Genomic DNA, 17,226 nt, shown 5'->3' with positions numbered 1-17,226 from the left:
CAAGGGAGACCATCTTGAACTACTCTCATCTGAGAAAATGATTTACAGCCCTCAAGTCCAGAATGGGATGGAGTCCCCCAGCCCTCTTCAGGATCAGGAAATATTGGGAGTAAAACCCTGTCCCCTGTTGTCGCAGAGGTACTGGCTTGACTGCCTTGGAATGAATGAGGGCGGCGAGCTCAGACAAAAGGATCTCCTGATGGGAAGACTGACCCCAAGAGGGGCGCGAGGAAGCGTGCCCAGGCGCACTCTCTAAGTTTAAATGATACCCTTGGCGAACGATGGATAGGACCCACCAATCCGTGATTGCTAACCAGTAATTCAGAAAGAGGCACAGGTGGCCTCCTACTGGTGGATCTGGCTCTGAGGGTATGGTGATTGGACTCGTGCTTTCTCTCCTCTAGTCAAAGCCACATAGCAGGCCTTGGCTAGGGCGGGGGGGATCCAAGGTCCTAGCAGAAAGATGCTGGAGGGTCTCATGATGATCCTTTAGCTGAGCCACAGCATCTCGGACCTTATCTCCAAAAAGGTTATCCCCTGTACAGACAGGGGAGGTCTGCAAGTTTCTCCTGGACCTTCAGCCAGAGATCTGAGGCTTTGAGCCAGGCCATTCTGCAGGCTCCGATGCCCACTGCGGCCAATTGGGCTGATGTCTCAAACGTCGTACGTGGAACGCACCTTGTGATTAACACTTGAAGACCTGCTGGATGAGCACTTGGAATGCATCCTGCTGCTGTTGAGATAGGTGTTCCACCCATTCTTGAACCTTCTTTCCAGAGGTTCTGGGTGTATTGGGCCACATATAACTGGTAAGAGGCGATACGGGCTATTAACATTGCCCCCTGGAACACCTTCCAACCCAGCACATCCCGTTTCCTATGGTCCCGGCCTGGAGGCGCAGGATGGCTTCACCTTTTTGAGGGCGGATTCCTCTATCATCAACTGGTGGGGGAGTTGGTGTTGTTCAAACCCAAGGGACTTCTGAATGAGGTAGACTGCATCAGCCTTCCTGCTTACTGGAGACACGGAAACAGGATGTTCCCAAATACGCAGGAGCAACGCCTTAAAAATTTCATGCACAGGAACAGCTACCAACTCATTTGGTGCATCCACAAATTGGAGCACCTCCAGCATATGGTGCTTAGAATCCTTTTCCATGAGGAGCTGAAACGGAATAGACTCTGCCATGGTGCGGACAAAACCAGCAAAAGTCAAGTCCTCTGGAGGAGACAGGGGCCGTTCCTCTGGGGATGACAGTTCTGAGAGGATATCCTCGGAGACATTGAAGGAGGACTCGGAAGTATCATTCCCCCACAGGTCGTACGAGGTTTCCTCATTGCTGAGATCCCTAGGAGAGGTCATCAGGGGACCCATGCTAACTGCCTGTGGCCTGGGCTCTGGAAGCACTGGGGGCTCTGAGGGCATCAAGGTCCCTGAAGAGGCTGGTGCCAGAGCTGGGAGCAGCAATCTAGGCGCCAGAGGCATCGAGGGCCCTGGAAGCACCGAGCCTTCCTCCTCAGAGGACCGATTGATAGGTATATCCCCCGAGGGGGGAGATAATGATGGTTGCCGGGGGACCAAGGAACCCCCGAGCGCCAGCTGCTTAGGGAGGGCGTTCCTGCAGCAGTGTTAGGATCGAGGGAGTGGGCTCCAGCATCGGTGAAGGCACCGGCAGGACCTGAGCTCGATACTCCTGAGACTTGGAGCACCGCCAACTGAACGCTATGATCCAGCTTCTGCTTGAAGGCCACTGTGGACAGGGCAGGTAGAGGAGGAGCAGGCACTACCGGATCGCCCTCGAAAGGAGGGGCATTCGTGCCCGGCACCAACATAGGAATTGGTGGGGAGCACCTTGGACTCCTGGGTTCGACTGAGGGCAAAGCCTGGTCTCTGTGGGGCCGCTTCAGGGGCAGCAAGGCCAATGCTGGTGCCATCCTTGAACTGGAACCATGCCCAGATGGCGAATGGTGATTGTGCAGACTCGATCACTGGTGCTCGGCCTCATCTTTCCCCAGCGCAGAGGACAGTGAAGAATTCGACATCCTGGAATGGGAGGACACTGACAACTGTTGATTTCCAGTGCCCCTGTCCAGAGGGTGAGCCTGGGTGGAGGGCCCCGATTTCTTGGGGCCAAAATGTTTCTCTATTTTATCTAAATGCTCCCAACGACCCTTAGGAGTCATCTGGTCACAAAAACGGCAACCCCAGACATCATGCGATGCCCCAGGCAAAGAGTACAGACTTCATGCGGATCAGTCAAAGACATGGTCCGCGGGTACTGGAGGCATCGCCGAAAACTGGAGGCAGGCATGCTGAGAGTCGACAGTCACGGCAGACACAGACAGTAACCCCCCCCCCCCCCCCCCGGAACAGACTGCAAAGAGGTAAATCTTACCGCGCCACCCCCAATGAATAAGGAAGGGGGACCCAACGTGAAGGTGGCAAAAAAAATCGCAAGGAAACAAAGAACTCTGAAGACAGAGCAGAGGCTCCACCACCGCGAGGCAACTACACCACAGAAAGACTGAAGGGCGACCCCACGTGGCCGCGTGGATAGTGGCATGCGGGGCATGCTTAGTGAGCCAGTCAAAGTTCTAGAAACTTTGACAGAAGTTTTTCATGCCGGGCTCCATCTGATGTCGTCACCCATATGTGAGGACTACCATCCTACTTGTCCTAGAAGAAAATTTGCCTAGAAGTTTGAACAGCGACACTATTAGAAGGAATGAGAAATTCATTTGCTAAAGATTTTTTGCTCCTAAGGCATTACAGAGACTTATTCCTAGACCTTCATCTGTGGAAGGGCATCCTTTTCTTCCATTCCTGACCTGTGGTACGGAAGCAAGGAATAGGGTGCCTTAGAACTATTGTGGAAAGAGACTACAGACTCGGCAGGTTGATGTATGTTTCTTGAATCTATACCTATTTCTATATGTACACACACAAATATTCGCAATTTTCTTCATTTATCTCACAGCTGATCAGAGAATCTCTCAAAGGAAGAATTACTCCTGTTCCAATAAAATCAGCAGTTTCTTTCCATAGGGAAAGTGAACTTGGATATACACTATTTGCTACAGCCTTCTGGTCTGGGCCAAGAGCCTTTGGCTTCCTCTTCTGGTCCCCACCATCATGGAGCAATCAGCTCAGGACCACAGAATCCTCCGATATCAGTCCTGCACCACTGGTTCTCTGATAGGGCCTCAAACTGCACCACAGGAAGCTGGTCCAACACATGCAGAAACAGTGGTTTGCAACACACGGATACTACCTTTGCACACTAGAAAGATATGACCTGGTGAGGAAATGCAGTTAGATGGATCGAAGGAGCTATTTCCTAATTGATGGCATTGATCTGTTGAACCAGCAGGTGACAATGTATCCTACTTGGTAGAGACAGCAGAATGCAGGCTTCACTGGTACTACATACTGACAGTGGAATACTTTTATAACCTTAAAACTAGGCTTTAGCTGAGAAGTCTTAAAAGTAAAACCACATTACTTTGTTTGATTAAGAAATCTGCCTTGCCATCAAAACAGTGGCAAGGCAGGTTTCTTAATTGAACCAAGAAATATGTACATGTGAGCCAACAAGGGGCTTCCTCCTCTCCCCCCCTACAATACGGCCAGACAACAGACCACAAGCCAGGAATCCTTCGAGCCTACCTCCTCCTTAGAAATAGAAAACGTATTAAAAAAGCTCAAACCATCATCCCACCCCTCGGATGCGCTTCCTTCAAACCTTCTCATCTCCATCCCTAAAACTATTGCCAAGCCAATTGCTGAAATTATCAACTGCTCTTTAACTCATGGCCGGGTTCCAGACCCCCTGAAACTGGCCATCCTAAAACCACTATTAAAAAAACCAAACTTATCACCTGACGACCCAACCAATTTTCGCCCTATAGCGAACCTCCCGTTCATCTCCAAAATCCTGGAAAAAATAGTTAATAAACAACTGTCGGAATACCTAGACGAAAATAACATCCTATCCTCTTCTCAGTACGGCTTCCGTAAATCTCTTAATACAGAAGCCCTCCTAATCTCTCTAACAGACACCATCCTTCTCAATCTCGACAAGAAACAACCTTGTCTGATCATTCTCCTCGACTTATCAGCTGCTTTTGACACTGTGAACCACTCTATCCTCCTAGAGCGGCTATCCGACATTGGCATCAAAGGCACCGCACTGAATTGGTTCAAGTCTTTCCTCACAAACAGATTCTACAAGGTAAAAAAAATCAACAATAAAGAATCTCAACCGGTCAGTTCATCCCTGGGAGTTCCACAAGGTTCCTCCTTATCCCCTACCCTTTTCAACATCTACCTTCTTCCGCTATGCCAGCTCCTTTCCAACCTAAAGCTAACTCACTACATATATGCAGATGATGTGCAAATTCTTATTCAGATTACAGACTCCCTTCACAAAACCCTCTGCTTCTGGAACAATTGCCTTAAATCAATCAACCACCTGCTCTCAAGCCTCAACCTCATCCTTAACACTAATAAGACTGAAATCCTCCTCATCTCTCAGGATGCCAATCATGTTACTGCTAACAATCTGCTTTCCACAATGCAACCCCCTCTATCTACACAAGTAAGAAACCTCGGAATCATCATGGATAATCAGCTAAACCTAAAAAAATTTATCCACAACACCACGAAGGACTGCTTCTTTAAACTACAAGTCCTAAAACCGCTCCTCCACTTCCAAGATTACCGCACAGTTCTCCAAGCAATCATCTTCTCAAAAATTGACTATTGCAACACGCTTCTGATTGGGCTCCCAGCAAATTCCATCAAACCCTTACAGATGTTGCAGAACGCAACAGAAAGGATTCTGACTAAGACCAATAAAAGAGATCATATCACACCCATCCTATGGAACTTGCATTGGCTCTCAATCATGTTCAGAATTATGTACAAAGTCCTTATGGTCCTACACAAAGCCATCCACAATACTGCTCCACTGGACCTTAATATCCCACTTCGGCCGCACTTACCCTCCAGACCAGTAAGCTCTGCCTACAGAGACACCCTCGTCGCTCCCCCCGCAAAAAGCACATTAAGGAAACGAGCTCCCTCCACAACTGGCCCTCAGCAATGGAATGCTCTCCCACCAGATCTTCGGCGCGAACAATGCCCAATTACCTTCAAAAAAAGACTCAAGACCTGGCTATTTGAGCAAGCTTTCCCTTAATTTCACTCGTGCCTTCCACATCCACTCTTCAGAAGATTAGTTCTGTATACAGGTCCCCCGTGTACATGACACTTTCAATTCTCAGGTCTCCCTAGACATAAGACTCTTTTCAGCTTTAAGTACCCTTTAGGTACAGTCAATTTGTTCAGTTCTTTATCCTCCGGCTCTCCGGAAGAGCCCATTCTTCTATCACCCGGTTGATCCCAGTTTAATGTATCCCTTGTTGTGATGTAATGCATTCTTACATGCCAGTTCACGTTCTAATGTAAACCGAAGTGATGTGTAATTTTTTACATGAATATCGGTATATAAAAATGCCAAATAAATAAATTGTGTCTATGCAAATGTCTCTACGAAGAGGTAACAGAGAGAGATGTCTATGCTTCTATGTGGTACTATGTCATTAATTTGTAGGGGATGGATGTGGAACAAACATTTTTATGTGCTTAATTGGCTAGAATGAAGATCAGAAACATCCAACCTTTCTGTTATGATAGCAAATAAAATAAAATACAGTAGAGTTAAATGCAAAATTTAAATATAAAGGTACAATTTACTATGCCTGAAAATCAAATACTGAGAACAGAAAGGAAATTTATTCCAAAAGGTTACATAGTTATAACACTAAATGCACTAGGATTTAAACCAGCTCATGAAAATCACATGTGAGTATTGAGATAATGTAAGCATTTCCGCTGGTTCTTCCTGTGAGCAGACATTTCTGATGGCAGGAGAAAGTCACCAGAACATCAGTCACAATTAAACTCAGAGAGAAATTAGCAATCTAAAAAAATGAGGGGACAGCATCTCATACTAACACTGGAGAAAACTTGCATTTTTGACTGATTTACTCCTTTAGGACTTGACGACATGAATTGGTCTGGGGCACAGACTGCTTCTTGTTAACAAAATCTTCAAACTAAAGAAATCGCTTGGTTGATTTGTGATTTCTTACATTCTCAGTGTAACCAAAGCCTTTTTTTGCGTTGGCATTGCAGAGGTCGTACAATTTAAAGATATGGGGATAAAACCATTATTGCCTCTGATTTAAAGAAAACTTGTTTGAATGTCTAAGAGTTGGCTTTTCCTAAATCAAAGTTCTGGAGGGAAACACGGTTGGGGTTCCAATCAGGGTTACTTCCTTCTCAACTGTAAGAGGAGTATTTTTTAAATTCATAGTAACAAATAACTATGGTGCATATTTATCAAACTGCGACAATACACCTGATTTGTAAATAGGTTCCATTAATCTCAATGGGTCCTTTATACTGAGAATGAACATTAGCATGATTTGATAAGCAGAGCTCATTACTTATGCTATTTATAGGAAAATTAGGTTCTTACCTTTGCTAATTTTCGTTCCCGTAGTACCATGGATCAGTCCAGACAGCTGGGTTATGCCTCCCCTCCAGCAGATGGAGTCAGAGAGAAAACTGAAAGCACCCCCTAGATATACTGGTGTGCCACCTGCGATCCCTCAGTATATGTGATATCAAAGCAGAAATAAGAAATGAATCACCTTCAACTGTACCCCCAATAGAATGGCAAAGGATTGTGATCAATAGCATGACCTAAAGGCTCAGATCAAGTAGAAACCTCCTTGAGAACAGGTAAAACCAGAAATAACAAACAGGACACCACAGAGTGAACAATAAAACACGAGGAACGGAGACACTGCACCTCGAAACTGTGGTATCTATTACAATACAATACAATACAAACTGTAATGGAAGAAAACACAGAAAAGGAACACGAGCGGACTCCCAGAATTACTAAGGGCGGGCGTCTGGACTGATCCATGGTACTACGGGAACGAAAATTAGCAAAGGTAAGAACCTAATTTTCCTTTCCCTGTACGTACCAGGATCAGTCCAGACAGCTGGGATGTACCCAAGCCGCCTTAACTGGGGTGGGACCCCGAGAGTCCCGCTCGAATCACACTGCTCCCAAAGGACTCCGCAGGAGGACCACGAACATCCAGGCGATAATGCCTGGCAAAAGTATGCCAAGATTTCCATGTGGCCGCCCTGCATATCTCTTGGCAAGAGACCAAATGATTCTCTGCCCATGAAGTCGCTTGAGAACGTAGAGAATGAGCCTTAAGCCCAGCAGGAATAGGCTTCCCACATCCAACGTACGTGGCCACAATAGCACCCTTTAACCAGCGTGCGATCGTAGCTTTGGAAGCCTGAAGACCCTTCTTGGGTCCATTCCACAACACGAAAAGGTGATCTGACTTCCTAAAGTCATTGGTAACCTCCAAATAGCGTAAAAGAATCCGCCGGACATCCAGACGCCTCAAGTCCCTACCTTGAGAAGACTGCAGGTCCTCTTCCGAGAAGGAAGGTAATTCCACCGTTTGGTTGACATGAAACGCGGAGACCACCTTAGGTAGGAAGGAAGGAACAGTTCGTAGAGAAACCCCCGACGCCGAAATGCGCAAAAACGGTTCCCTGCAAGAAAGAGCCTGAAGCTCCGACACCCGACGAGCTGAGGAAATGGCCACAAGGAAGACAGCCTTGAGAGTCAGATCCTTCAAGGAAGCCGCCTTAATAGGTTCAAACGGAGCCGCACACAAGCCACGGAGTACTAAGTTCAAGTTCCAAGACGGACAGGGAAGCCGGACGGGAGGACGCAAGTTCCTAACTCCTCGCAAAAACCGCGCCACATCCGGATGACTCGCAAGGGAAGAGCCTTCTACCTTACCTCGCAAGCAGCCCAAGGCCGCCACCTGAACTCGAAGCGAATTATACGCTAGCCCCTTCTTCAATCCGTCCTGTAAGAACATAAGGATATCCGCCACAGACGAACGTCTGGCCGAAGCACCCGTCGTGTCACACCAATCATGGAAAACCTTCCAAACCCTCGCGTAGGCGAGCGTAGTGGACGACCGACGGGCCCGAAGGAGAGTAGACACCACCGCGTCCGAATAACCTCTTTTCTTCAACTGCTTCCTTTCATAAGCCAAGCCGCCAGACAAAAACGATCCGCCAGATCGAAAAATACTGGACCCTGACGAAGAAGATTGGGAAGATGACCGAGACGTAGTGGGCCGTCCACTGCCAGATTGACCAGATCCGCGAACCACGGACGCCGCGGCCATTCCGGAGCCACGAGGATCACTGGGCCGCGATGGTACTCTATGCGTCTTAGCACTTTCCCTACGAGGGGCCACGGAGGGAACACATACAGAAGAATGTGACGAGGCCACGGGAGTGCTAGCGCGTCCACTCCTTCTGACGCGTGCTCTCTCCTCCGACTGAAGAAGCGAGCCGCCTTTGCATTTTGCCGAGTCGCCATGAGGTCCAAGCGCGGAGTCCCCCAACGCCGCTCGATGAGAGCCATCGCCTCCAACGAGATCTCCCATTCTCCTGGATCCAGGTGCTGCCGGCTGAGGTAATCCGCTTGAACGTTGTCCACGCCGGCAATGTGGGTGGCTGCGAGAAGCTCTATGTGCCTTTCCGCCCAAGACATCAATAGCGCGGCCTCGGTCGCTACCGCCAGGCTTTTTGTGCCTCCTTGTCGATTTATGTACGCCACTGTTGTCGCATTGTCCGACAGAACTCTTACAGCTCGTCCGCGTACCAGGGGAAGGAGACACCGCAAGGCCAGGCGGACCGCTCTGGTCTCCAATCGGTTGATGGACCAAGTCGCTTGGAGCGCTGACCAGGTGCCCTGGACCGCACGGGACTGGCAGACCGCTCCCCAGCCCGACAGGCTGGCATCCGTTGTCACCACCAACCAAGGCGGGGGTTCGAGGTCCACCCCCTGCAGGAGATTGGCTGGATTCAGCCACCAAGAGAGACTGGAGCGAGCCGGCTCCAGTAAAGGCAATTCTATCCCGTACTCCTCCGAGCGGGGATCCCAGCGAGATAGAAGTGCTCTTTGTAATGGACGCATATGCGCAAAAGCCCATTGTACCATTTCCATAGTAGATACCATATGACCAATGACTTGTAAATAATCCCAGACCGTGGGCATCTGGAGCTCCAACAGGCGCCGTACCTGAGTCATGAGATTGACCCTGCGTTGCTGCGTAAGAAAAACCTTGCCCACCAAGGTGTCGAACCGAGCTCCCAGGAACTCCAGCTGTTGGGTCGGTTCGAGTCTGCTCTTCGGGAAGTTGACTACCCAACCCAACTCCTGCAGCTGGTGCACCACTAAGGAGACCGCCCGATTGCAGGCCGCCTGCGACTTTGCTCGAATGAGCCAATCGTCGAGATAGGGATGCACGAGGACGCCCTGACGGCGGAGGGAGGCCGCTACCACCACGAGAACTTTGGTGAACACCCTCGGCGCGGTGGCCAACCCGAAGGGGAGGGCGCAAAACTGGTAGTGGTCCCCCATCACCGTGAACCTCAAGTACCGTTGATGCCGTTCTCTTATTCCGATGTGAAGATAGGCCTCTGTCAGGTCCAAAGAAGCCAAGAATTCTCCCTTGTGGACGGCCGCAATAACAGACCGGAGGGTCTCCATCCGGAAGCGGGGCACACGCAACGCCTTGTTTACTCCTTTGAGATCCAGAATGGGTCGGAAGGTGCCCTCCTTCTTGGGAACCAGGAAGTATATGGAGTACCGACCCGTCCGCAGCTGGTCCCGCGGAACAGGAACCACCGCCCCCAGAGCCTGTAGATGGGCGACCGTTTGGGCGATAGCTACCTGCTTTTCTACCGGCCCGCATGGCGATACCAGGAAGAGATCCCGGGGGGGACGTACAAATCCAACTCGTAGCCGTACCGGACCACGTCGAGGACCCATTGATCCGAAGTGATCTTGACCCACTCCTCCCAAAATCGGGACAGCCGACCCCCAATAACGGGAACGGAGGAGTGGGCCCGCGCACCTTCATTGTGCGGGCTTAATGGCAGGAAAGCCTGTGGAAGCGCCCCCGCGTAGAGGCCTCCTGCCGCGAAAGGAAGAAGAAGACCAGGCCTGGGATCTTGTCGCCTGCTGCCGCTGTGGAAGGGAACCCCCTCTTCCCCCACGGAAACGCCGTTGCCCCCGAAAGCGAGCCCTAGCATTCCCAAACGACCGAGGTTGCCGAGGCTTATCCTCCGGCAACTTGTAAACCTTGTTGTCACCCAGGTCCTTAATAAGCTGGTCCAGCTCCTCGCCAAATAGCAACTTGCCCTTAAAGGGGAAGGAACCTAACCTCGCCTTGGAGTTGGCGTCCGCCGACCAACGACGGAGCCACAGCAACCTCCTGGCTGAGACCGCCGAGGACATAATGCGAGCCGATGTGCGTAACAAGTCATACAGGGCATCCGCAGTATAAGCGACCGCCGCCTCAACACAATTCGCCTGCTCAGCCTCTCCCGGAGGGAGCTCCTGCATGGTCAGCAGCTGCTGAACCCAGCGGAGGTTGGCCCTCTGTACAAGGCTGCTGCAAGCCGCCGCTCGGACCCCCAGAGCCGCCACGTCAAAAATACGCTTTAATAAAACCTCAAGCTTGCGGTCTTGGAGGTCCTTCAACGCTATACCCCCCGTCACGGGGATAGTTGTATGCTTTACCACAGCCGTGACAGCCGAATCTACCGCGGGTGTCTTCAAGAGCTCCAAAGACTCCTTGGGTAAGGGATATAGCCTTTCCATGGCCCGATTCACCCGCAGGGACGCCTCTGGGAGGTCCCATTCCTTGGAAACGATCTGTAAGACCTTGTGGTGAAAGGGAAAGGTCTGCGGGGGAGCTCTAATCCCTGCCATTGCAATATCCCCTGTAGACGTGTCCGCCTCCTGCGGCGGATTCGTTAACTCTAGCTCCTGCAACACATGAAGAATAAGGAAGCTCAATTCCTCCTTTCCAAACAACCGTAGCACCTGGGGGTCATCCCCTTCTACGGCCCCCTGAGTATCCGCCGTCAAAGAGTCCGAAGCCCCCGGGGACTCCGGCACGGCTCCTGAGTCCTCCGGGTCCGCAGCTCCCCCCCCCCCGCGGACGGGGACCTTGGCCCCCGGAGGAACCCGCGCCCGGCTGGGTCCCCCGGGGCAAGGCAGTGGTCCTGGGGACCTTCGGGGGAGTGGGCACCTCTGCCTCCCAGCCGGATTCTGCCTGCAAAAAGGCTTTGTGCATAAGAAGCACAAAATCAGACGAAAAGGGGACCACCCTCTTCCGATCTTTCTTCGGGGCATCTGTAGATAGGGGGGCTCGAGGGATCCCCGAATCGGGCTGGGAGCTCGCGCTCTGGGCACCAGGAGAGGGAGGAGGGGAGATTTCCTCCTCCTCCGACGCTGACGATTCAGTCTGCCTCGTGGCCAAGATGGCCGCCGCACTCCTCCCCGAGGGAGGAGGGGCCGGAGAAATGCTGCCTGCAGCGCTGCGATGCCGGGACGCAGAGGGGAGAGGAGACCTGCTGCGGGCAGCGCTCGGCCCCCGAGAGGATCCCTCGCCCCCGGGAAAACATCGGGGACAGAGACCCTCTCGGGAGAGTCGCGCCCCCGCCCCCCCACAGGACACGCAGAGAGACGACCGCGGCATCAGAGCAGTGAACGGAGCTGCTACACAGAAAGGGCGCCAAAAGCAAGGTGAGGGGAGCCTCACAGAAACAGCGCGCCGGGTGAACTAGCCACCCCCTCCGGGTCCAAGAACACGCTGGCAGGCCGGGGTTAGGAGAAAAAAAGATATAAATATATATAAATAAAAGTAGTTCACTGCCTGTCCCCAACAGGACTTAAGTGACTGAGTTAGTCCACTTCAAAACTTTTTTTTTTTTTTTTTTTTTGAAAACCCCCTTCAGGGCTGAATCCCCTGGAATTGGGGGGAGGGTGACCGGCCCACCGGTAAGCTCTCCCCCAGGTTCAAGGACACTGTACTCCGGGAAATTAAGGAGGACTCTGCCCTCCTGCCTGCCCGCAATGAGCTCCAACCGCGCTGCGCCAGACACTAACACAGACAAACAAACGATAGGAGGGAAGAAACCAATTGATCTTTGTCCCTTTTTTTTTTTTTTTTTTTTTTCAAATGTTTCCCAGTACCAATAAACTGACCAGGCCAGGACCGCAGGTTATGCCTCTCGTTCTGCTGGAGTCAGAGAATATACTGAGGGATCGCAGGTGGCACACCAGTATATCTAGGGGGTGCTTTCAGTTTTCTCTCTGACTCCATCTGCTGGAGGGGAGGCATAACCCAGCTGTCTGGACTGATCCTGGTACGTACAGGGAACTGCTACTATGAATGCAAAAATTCATCTTTTATAGGTGAGGAGGTGGTAACTTCACTTTGAGCCTTTACAGTACCTTTGATTCAGAAAAAGCCAATATAAGTAATTTCTCTGTCTCCCAGCAATTTAGCTCTTTGGTGCCACTAGTGATTAGTTCAGCTCTTGGCACCACACAGTTGGAGCATCTGCCTGTCCTCACCCATCAGTTTCTTGAATTAGCTGACTCTCTGCTTACGGAGGTCATAAATGGGGCAGGTGCTGCGGGGGGAGGTCTGTATGTACTTTAATTGACACAAGAAAGATTTAATCTAGGAAATAAGAAGTGGATAAGAATACACAGTATGTAATTAAGAACATAAGAACATAATAAATTGCCATGCTGGGTCAGACCAAGGGTCCATCAAGCCCAGCATCCTGTTTCCAACAGTGGTCAAACCAGGCCACGAGAACCTGGCAATTACCCAAACACCTAGAAGATCCCATGCTACTGATGCAATTAATAGCAGTGGCTATTCCCTAACTAAACTTTTTTTATTCTCTCTCATACCTAATCATTTAAGGAGCAATGATCATTACCAACCACAAAGCAGGGAGCACCTTAGGCAATTTTCTTGTTAGTGGCCAGAGGCTGCTGCTGCTTTCTGGCAACAGTGTTTAATTTGTAATTCAATATTTATAAGAGGACTTGCCTTTTTATAGCAATTTATGGCAGACCAATCTTAATAGTGAACTGCATGCTCCCCTACTCATTGCTGCCACACAATTGCATGCACATTTTTTTTCTGGCCTGGAAAACATCCAGCTCAAACCAACTGCTGCTTTTAAGCTAGGCGTCAAAAATGTTCACCTTCTTCTGCGGAGAAAGGCTCATGGGTTCCTCAAGAAGGATCCCACATGAGTTTTGTTCTCTGAGGAAAATACAGGCAGGCTATGAAAGTATGAATTTGGCATTAGTTTTTAAATGCTTTATTCTATGTTTTGTAGACGTTGGGGAAGCAGATATTTAAAATGGCTAAAACAAACATTTAACCTCCCTCCTAGGTCTTCTGCTGGTCCTGCCTGCCCTATAGTTCTTCTCCTCCTCTTAACTGCCATTCCATGTAGCCGCAGACATTGTGCCCCAATCCTATGCTGTAACGTATATAACCTTTCTTGGGCCAAACCCCTCCCTGCCCCCCCAAAGTCAGTGAGGCTTTCAAAACATCTTTAATGAATACCCTGAAAACCTAACTGGTTGTGAGTAGCACGACTCACTCGCTCTCAGTACCTGTTATGTTCAGTCCTTCCTGTAACACTGCACTGAATTATCTTAGAATGCCTTGTACCGTGTTGCATGAACCATAAGGTTCACAGACTTTCCCATGTGAAACTCATTTGTAAGCTGTAACAGAATTCCAGGCCTCATCACAAAATACCGTCCTGATCCAAAACCAAACTGTGCTTTTCCTCATAGCTTTGCAGCCATAAATCTGAAATTAATTTGTCTACTGCTACTGTCCTACTTTTCACACTTGATTTTTCTTAGGGATCACAATGGGGCTTTATCATGTCACCCACCTGTAAATTCAGTGAGACTGCAAACCATCAGCGCCTACAAATCTACCACCTTCTACAAACATATTCTGATGGCAAAATGACGAAGACTTTCAAAAATAAAGAAGGAGAAAGCAATCTGTTTCTTTAAATAAACTGCCGTGTTTTTTTTGTTGGCTCTCTTTGCCTTAAACGCTCTGCTTTTTGCCAGTAGTTCCGTTCCTCTTTATGAAGATTTTTACCCTGTCGGCACTACATTCAAAATAAATGAGTTAAGGGCTGGGCCGATGGCTCGGTGGCAGTGTTTGGTTGCTGCCATACGGGAGAACTGGATTTCTGCTCCTCAGATAGGCTGAGGGTGAAGAGTTCACAACCCCTAGGTAGACGGTGTGTCTGCTACTGCAATATGGCGAAACTTAAGTGGACAAACACAGGCTACAGGAGCACCAGGTTTCTGAGGAAGCTGAGGTCTTTTGCCTCTTGGCTGAAAGCCGTTGCTGCCACAGCTGGGCTACATGGGTTGGGAGGAATTACAAAAAGGGAAGAGACCTAAGGTGGTTATGAAGGCAAACTCCTGCAGCTGTAACTCGAAGCAGGGACTAGGTTTGATTAAGCTGGAACCCAAAAGGAAGAGAAAAACTGCTGGGCTAAAACCAAAAGTTTGTAAACCTTCTCTGCTTACTGAATGTAACCTCTCTCCGTCTGTTTTCATAAGTGCCATCATGTGTATGCACGTCAGTTTTAATGTTTTGGATCGATTGTATTTTGTGTTGCTTGCTCTGTATTCGCTGTTTTACAGATATTATAAATGTATGGTTTTTCAATGGCTAGGAGAACAGACAAGAATCCATGTTGGATTAATGCTTTTCCTAGTGAACAGGAAACTATACCAAGTGTGAGGAGCCATTATTCATGACTGTAGGAAGGCTTGCCCAGCGCTCATTCTCCAGCTCTTCAAACACCTGATTCATCGCGCTCTTCAGCCAGCTATCCACAGAAACCCCGATTTGCCTCAGAAGATCCAAACGAGCCTCTGCCTTCAGTTTAATGATCTGAGGAGACAGCAAGAGGTTAAAAACGATTAGAAGCAGAGTTTATTTTTACCTTTATATTCAACTGCACTTCACAAATTAAGCAGAGAAAAAAAAAAAGATTAGCCAGGAGCAGCCTGTGGAAGCAATGCAATTAGAAACGAGTGAGTCAATATAATAAACGGTTCAAATCTGGGTCAGTTCCTGCACTCATGACAAAGCTGCACAAACAGATTTGGAATTAAACTACCCAGCTTTCCAAATCTGAGCTGAAAGAAAGTTATATGCAGGTACTGTAGGTATTTCCCTGCCTCAGAAAGTTTACAATTTAAATTTGTACCCCGAGGTCATGGAGGGTGAAGTAACTCGCATAAGGTCACAAGGAGCGTCAGTGACAGAAGTGGGATTTGAACCATGGCCTCCCTTGTTCTCAACCTGCTGCTCTACACAATAGGTTGCTACTCCACTACCATTTTAGGAAAGTCACTTTAAAACAAGTTGAAAAAATGTAGGCTTCCAGCATAACAGGAAGGAGGAATGTTTTATTTTCTTCCTGCACATTCGGAAACGGCCTGCTCTCCTGGCATACCTCTCAGGGCCTTCTCTGGACATATGTGGTCCCTGAAACATGCGTATGAACAGAGATACACAGAGTGACAGCAGGCACTCTGCACAGATGATCACTGACAGGTTTTAATAGGGAGAAACCGGATTCTGAGAGAGGTAAAAACCAATTCCATGTCTGGATTCACTCATACCCTGGCACAGAACAAAAAAGTCTCCTTTATGTGCATACAGTTATTCATACAATCCCTCATTTCACATTTCAGTAACTTGCAATTACTTTGTGCAAATCTCTGCTATTTTAAACATTTGAGTTTGGTTACTTCTTTTCTGATGGATTATTATTATCATGCATAGATGCAGCAGTAGTAAGTAGTTTTGGGTTTCTTAGTATAGTAGCAGTTACATAGAAACGACGGCAGAAAAAGACCAAATGGCCCATCTAATTATTATTATTATTATTATTTATTTCTTTTATATACCGACATTCAATCGAGATATCACATCGGTTTCCAGATAACCAAGAGAATAGGGCGTAGTCCGCCCTATTTTACATTATAACATGGTAACCAAAAAAAAAAACAAAACAATTATAACATATTATAACAGTGGTACATGGAACAAAAGGTTATAGGATATAACAAAAGGTTATAGAAAATAACATATGTACATGAATGTGTTGTTGATAAATAAATTTAGGATTAGGGACTTGTTGGTTAGGTAATTTAGGAATAGAGGTGGGGGGGATGAGGGAAGGGAGGGGGGAAGGGGGGTGGGAGGAAGTAGCGGAGTGAGGGATTCAGGGGGGTGAGAAGACTTGAGTATGGGATGAGGTGTGTTGCGTTCGGGCAGGTTAAGGGTCGGGTGGGAAGGCTTTTAAAAACAGCCATGTTTTTAGGTGTTTTTTGAAGGTTTGCAGTGATGGTTCATTTCTGAGACAGGTGGGGAGGGTGTTCCATAGGGTGGGTCCCGCTATTGTTATGGCTCGTTTGCGGGTTGCGTTGAGGTGTGCAGATTTGAGATTGGGGATGGCTAGGAGGCCAGTGTTGGTGGATCTGAGGGTTCTTTGTGTGGGGTGTGGATGTATTGCGTTGTTTAGCCAGTTCATTTTGTTGTTGTGTATTTTTTTGTGCATGAGGGTGAGTGTTTTGTAATGGATTCTTTGTGTGATGGGTAGCCAGTGGAGTTCTTTGAGGGTAGGTGTGATGTGGGAGGATTTTTTGTTGTTGGTGATGATTCTGGCGGCGGCATTTTGTAGAACTTGGAGGGGTCTGATGTGGATTTCTGGTAGGCCGATGAGAAGGGAGTTGCAGTAGTCGAGTTTTGAGAGGATAATTGATTGAAGGACTGTTCGGAAGTCGTGCGCTTGGAGAAGGGGTTTAAGTTTTTTCAGGGTTTGGAGTTTGAAGAATCCATCCTTAATTGTATTGGAGATGTGTCGTTGAAAGTTGAGTTGGCTGTCAATTGTTACTCCTAGGTTTCTTGTGGATGGAGTGAGTGAGATTTGTGAGATCTGTGGCACTCCCGTGTTGATTGAGGTTCCTGGGTGGTTGGAGGGGGTGCACTTGAGGGGATAAGAGGGACGGTCATCGTGGATGTGAAGGATTTCTGTTTTGGCTTGGTTGAGGCATAGTGATAGTTGGGATAGTAATTGGGACAGATTTGAGCTGAGGTTGTTCCATTTTTCCATGGTGAGTTGGATGGACTTGTTTATGGGGAGAAGTATTTGTATGTCGTCTGC

At 48.6% G+C, this 17,226-nt stretch overlaps 1 protein-coding gene across 2 annotated transcripts in view; it reads right to left on the bottom strand.

Moving 5' to 3' along the window:
• The window catches only part of FCHSD2 (FCH and double SH3 domains 2), a 537,915-nt gene that overhangs the window by 56,394 nt on the left and 464,295 nt on the right, over positions 1-17,226 (bottom strand). The window contains exon 13 of one of the 2 annotated variants that reach the window (XM_029602137.1): positions 14,781-14,942. In XM_029602137.1, coding sequence (XP_029457997.1) covers positions 14,781-14,942 — 162 coding nt within the window. The remainder of the gene's footprint in view (positions 1-14,780; positions 14,943-17,226) is intronic. The other variant, XM_029602138.1, reaches the window with a different exon arrangement.

This window comes from Rhinatrema bivittatum, chromosome 5 (assembly GCF_901001135.1).
Source record: "Rhinatrema bivittatum chromosome 5, aRhiBiv1.1, whole genome shotgun sequence".
NCBI classification, from domain to species: Eukaryota; Metazoa; Chordata; class Amphibia; order Gymnophiona; family Rhinatrematidae; genus Rhinatrema; species Rhinatrema bivittatum.
The sequence above is the reverse complement of the archived record's forward strand: the minus strand, read 5'-3'. Positions and strand labels throughout refer to the sequence as shown.